General features: G+C 43.3%; 1 protein-coding gene across 1 annotated transcript; it reads right to left on the minus strand.

Moving 5' to 3' along the window:
* Nucleotides 1–401: 401 nt before the first annotated feature.
* LOC125225177 (activity-regulated cytoskeleton associated protein 2-like) lies at nt 402–1,124 on the minus strand. The gene has a single exon (XM_048128763.1). It carries the CDS (start codon nt 1,122–1,124, stop codon nt 402–404), a length of 723 nt encoding a protein of 240 aa, XP_047984720.1.
* Between the last annotated feature and the right edge of the window lie 3,317 nt (nt 1,125–4,441).

Consider the following 4,441-nt stretch of genomic DNA (forward strand, 5'->3'; position numbering starts at 1 on the left):
TCGAGTGACTATGCATGATGCGAGCTGACGTTGTGACTTTACATCAGAGTCAGAGCTATCTTGTTTTGGTGCAAGTTTAGCACGCTCAGCATGAGCTGGAATGACCACTGCTGGATCACATGGCTGCAACTTCAAAGCTTCCTGACTATTCTTGTCTAATGCTTCTTTTCTTATTTCCTCCCTTTCTTCCGTAGAGGGAACTTGCGTACAGCCTACTTGAAGTTTTGCTGTAGGGCTTGGCCCTATTTCACCAGGTACGCTTGGGGCCCAAGAATATAGGCCAACGCTCTGGTCTCCTGGATTTGCATTTCTGCAGCAATTAGGACACTTGCTGCGAACGACGCCGGGTCTGCCGCATCCGTAGCAACTGATGCTAACCGGTGCTGATGGAGCAACCTTGCTCACATCTCCCCTGCAGTTGAGCTCATCTCTTGTTGTTGCCGCTTCTTTGTGCGACAATCTGCTTCGGCGTGCCCGTTCTTATCGCAGTACTCGCAGCGTTGTCGGCCTGAAGTGTTCCGTTTATTGTTTGAAGGTACTGAGGCAACATTTTCTTCCCAGCTCGTCTTCTTTTCCAATAGGATTTCTTCAGCGCTCCGTGCGAGTTTCAGAAGTTCGTCGATCGATTTGAAAGCGCTTCTTGGCACCATTTCCCGTATATTCAAGTGGAGCTGACCATAAATCATATGGAGTTGATGGGTCTCCGGTGGGATTGGTGCAGGCAGCTGGGCTATGAGTGCCCTCTTCTTTGCGACGAACTTCTCAGTGGGGGTTTTCGCATCCTGCTTGAGTTCTATTATCCTCTGATACAGGATGTCCGCTGGTATTTTCGGGGCGAATGCGTGCCGAAGCCGATTCTCAAAATCCGTCCAGGACTTGACGTCTGACTTGGCACCTTCCCACCAGACAGCGGCGTCTCCTTTTAAAAGGAGGGTAAGCCCTTCGAGAGCATTCTCGTCGTCAATGTTCTCGATTTTCTTGTACACGTTGATAGCTGCGAGAAAAGTCTCTGCAGCCTCGTTTTCGCCGGTCCCGTCGTATACTGCGTTGCATCGTGCGAATGACCCTTGTCTGCTTGCCGGTGCCAGAGCTGCGATGATGCGCTGGAGCTGTTCTTCGGTCATCGTGAGGGCCATCTTCGCTCTGTGTTGTGCTCGTGTTCTAGGTTCTGAAGCCAGGGCCCCACGTTGGGCGCCAGTTGTGACAGGCGGTAAGGGGGTGATGTTGTTCCCTTTACCGAGCGCAGACTAATTGGGTTGAGGGTCCCAATAAGTCGACACTCTTATAAGATGGTGAGGGTTCAGGCCTGGCTTAACAGAACAACAACAACGATTCCAATTGGATTTATTTAGACAACACAAGAGTTACACGCAGGTTTACACAAATAGTCTTATACAATGTAGTCTAGTAACACTAAGTAACACGAATGCCGTGAGTGGTATATCTAGCACTGTACACTGTTGCTTTTACTGAACTTCACTTTGACTATGGACGCGACGGTAGCGGGTGTACCGAAAAGAGGTGACGTAACGAGACGTACTCCGAACCGGGCTCACGCCTTGCTAGTAGAAGACTCTCCGTGTGTGATCGGAATTGCGACCTTACGCCAAACGCAGGGGTTTACGCAATGTGTGATCGGAACGGGCTTTCTCCGTACTTAGCAAGGAGCTATCTTAGGCCTAGAGTAAGGTCCTAGTTAGGAGCAGACTGGGATGTCAACTGACTTGAGATGTGTCCCGGCGGGCTTTTATACCACCCGACGGCGTGGGTGAAAGCGACGCTTCCTTCCTTCCTGCGGCGAGGCGTCACCCCGCGTGGAGGGGGTGTAACGGGAGTAACGGGACGCTGGAAGTACAGTATTAGACTTTGTATTTTTGTAAGGAACAGGGGGATAAATACGGCTGGGGGTTACTCTATGTATTTCAAATATTTAACTGTTTTTCATGTTTTAAATAAGGTACAAAGGGGCAAATCTTGACTGGGGGACAAATGTAACTGATCCATTTTTTACATGTTTTACAAAGTTTGCATTATTAAATAGAGTGTCCACCGGTATATACCTAGGTGTGTTCAGTAGATACATGTAGAACTCAACATCACAGAGACCATCTCATGCGGCGCACTACACCACCGGCAGCGGGAGCCGTGGGCGGGGCAGGATGTCCCGCAGGCCCCAAGCGTGCCGGCAGCGGTGGCCGCCCTCGTCGCGCTGGTGGTCGTGGCGGCGGCGGCGGCGGCCCGCTCTCGTCGCTCGACTCGCTGGTGTCGGCCGCGGTGGCGAACTCGTCGCTCAACAGCGGTTGCGAGGAGACGGACGAGGCGGGCGAGGGTGGTGGGCGTGCGCTTTGTAGAACCGACATGAGCAACCGCGAAATCACAAAAAAAGTTGGTTGTTTCATTTTGGCTATCTGAGTGTCTGACCTTAGTATTTTGTATTGGTATTATAAATTTGTCATCTGAAACCGAATATTTAGGTCATAGTGTAATAATGGAAAAAATGGATTAGTTATAATTACCCTTCAGTTTTTTGCCCCACTGTACCTTACACTACTTAAATATTTTCAAATCAATACGCTTTCGAAAGACTTATAATAGAATATCTACGGTGTCTTCTTGAATATTTAACATTCCTTTATAATGCTGCCCCTAAGTTAAGTGGATGTTGAAGAACATTCTTTAGTCGTTATATTCATAAGTAATCCAATGGCGTGAAACTTGTATAAGTGTAAAGCATAAAACGTTTACAGAATTCCACATAAAGTAACTCAGGAGAACACCCAGAAATCAGATAAAATTTACCAAGTCCAACCGTGAACTTAACTTGGTGACGTTACTAATGAAAAAAAAAAAAGTTAGATAATCATCTAACGAAGTAGCGAACTAATCAAATTATTTTATTCAATATTAAGAGAGATTATGCAGATTTATTTAGTGTAGGGTATATATTTCAGTTTATAATCATCTAAATCATCTTTGATATCGGCCTAAATAAACTTACATTTTACCTCATTTTACAACAAAGCCTCGTACTCGGTACACTTCACATAAAAGATTCATCTTGACATCGCTTATACGCTATCTCGAAGATAACTAGGTATTCTGGAGCTCATTTTTGTCCTTAAGACGAACGGGGAAGACCCATGCGAAATCGCTTATTATACAACCTCTCTGAGTATAATCATTACCTATTGAAACTTATACACAATTTGTTGTCAAAAGTATACTATTTAATGACCACAGCTACACGTAGGTATGCTAAGTTTGATTTTATGCAAAATTTCGTTAATCATAGGTCAGAAGTACCTACCCGAAACCGAGGCGCATGTACCTATGCGGAACGTTTTGAAAATAAGTGCGTTTTCATATTATCCGGTCCGATATCGGATGTCGGAAGGATTTCAAAAGCAAAAATCAAAGATGGCGGCTGAAATATAAGGGATATCGGTCCTACATCCGATATCGGATCGGATAATGTGAAAATGCACTAAGGTAAGCTAAAATTTCATAAGGTCCGTTATACTTGGAAATCAATGATTTCTGTCTACGACGATTATGCATGTTAAGAGTATTTGGAAAACAGTTTTACGCCTCATTACAGTCGAAAAAAAAACAAACATAGCAGCATATCAATAGCGGTGATTATTAGGTTACATACATACATCAAAATATGATTTTTTTAGGGTTCCGTACCTCAAAGAGGAAAAACGGAACCCTTATAGGATCACTCGCGTGTCTGTCTGTCCCTCTGTCACAGCCGATTTCTCTGAAACTACTGGACCGATTTACTTGAAATTTGGCACACGTATGTAAACCTGTGGCCCAAAGACGGACATGTAGTATAATTAAATGAAATTAAACGAAATTTAATCATAAGGGGCACTTTTGGGGGGTAAAATTGAAAATTAAAAATCAAAGTTATTAGAACTATATTGTGATACATATCAAATGAAAGAGCATTTTATAAGCATTTCAAATATATTTTTTTTATAGTTTTTATTTTGGTAATTTAGAAGTTATTTAAGAAAAATGACCATTCCCCCCCTTATCTCCGAAACTACTTAGCGTAAAATTTTCAAAAAAATACACGAGGTAGCCCTCTACCTGTAGATTACAGGAAAACCTATTAGAAATCTACAGTCAAGCGTAAGTCGGTCTTAAGAGAAAAAAACTCAAATTGAGATTTTCACTCACTGCCGCTGCAAGTACTTACTAAATGTTTTGAAATTTTGTGAGCGCCATGGACAGGTAGAAAGAAATTCATTTCTGTTTAGAAATTGTTAAAAATTTTAATCATTTGCCAAAATGACTTAAGTTCCTACTAAAAAAGAGGCGCTTAAGACTGTTTAGAACTGCACTGACCATAATATTGCCCTAATAGGTCCAAAAAATGGTGTATATATACGAAAATAAAAAAATTGTGCCACCGACAACCAAAATCTGA

This window comes from Leguminivora glycinivorella, chromosome 1, assembly GCF_023078275.1.
Source record: "Leguminivora glycinivorella isolate SPB_JAAS2020 chromosome 1, LegGlyc_1.1, whole genome shotgun sequence".
In the NCBI taxonomy this organism is placed as follows: Eukaryota; Metazoa; Arthropoda; class Insecta; order Lepidoptera; family Tortricidae; genus Leguminivora; species Leguminivora glycinivorella.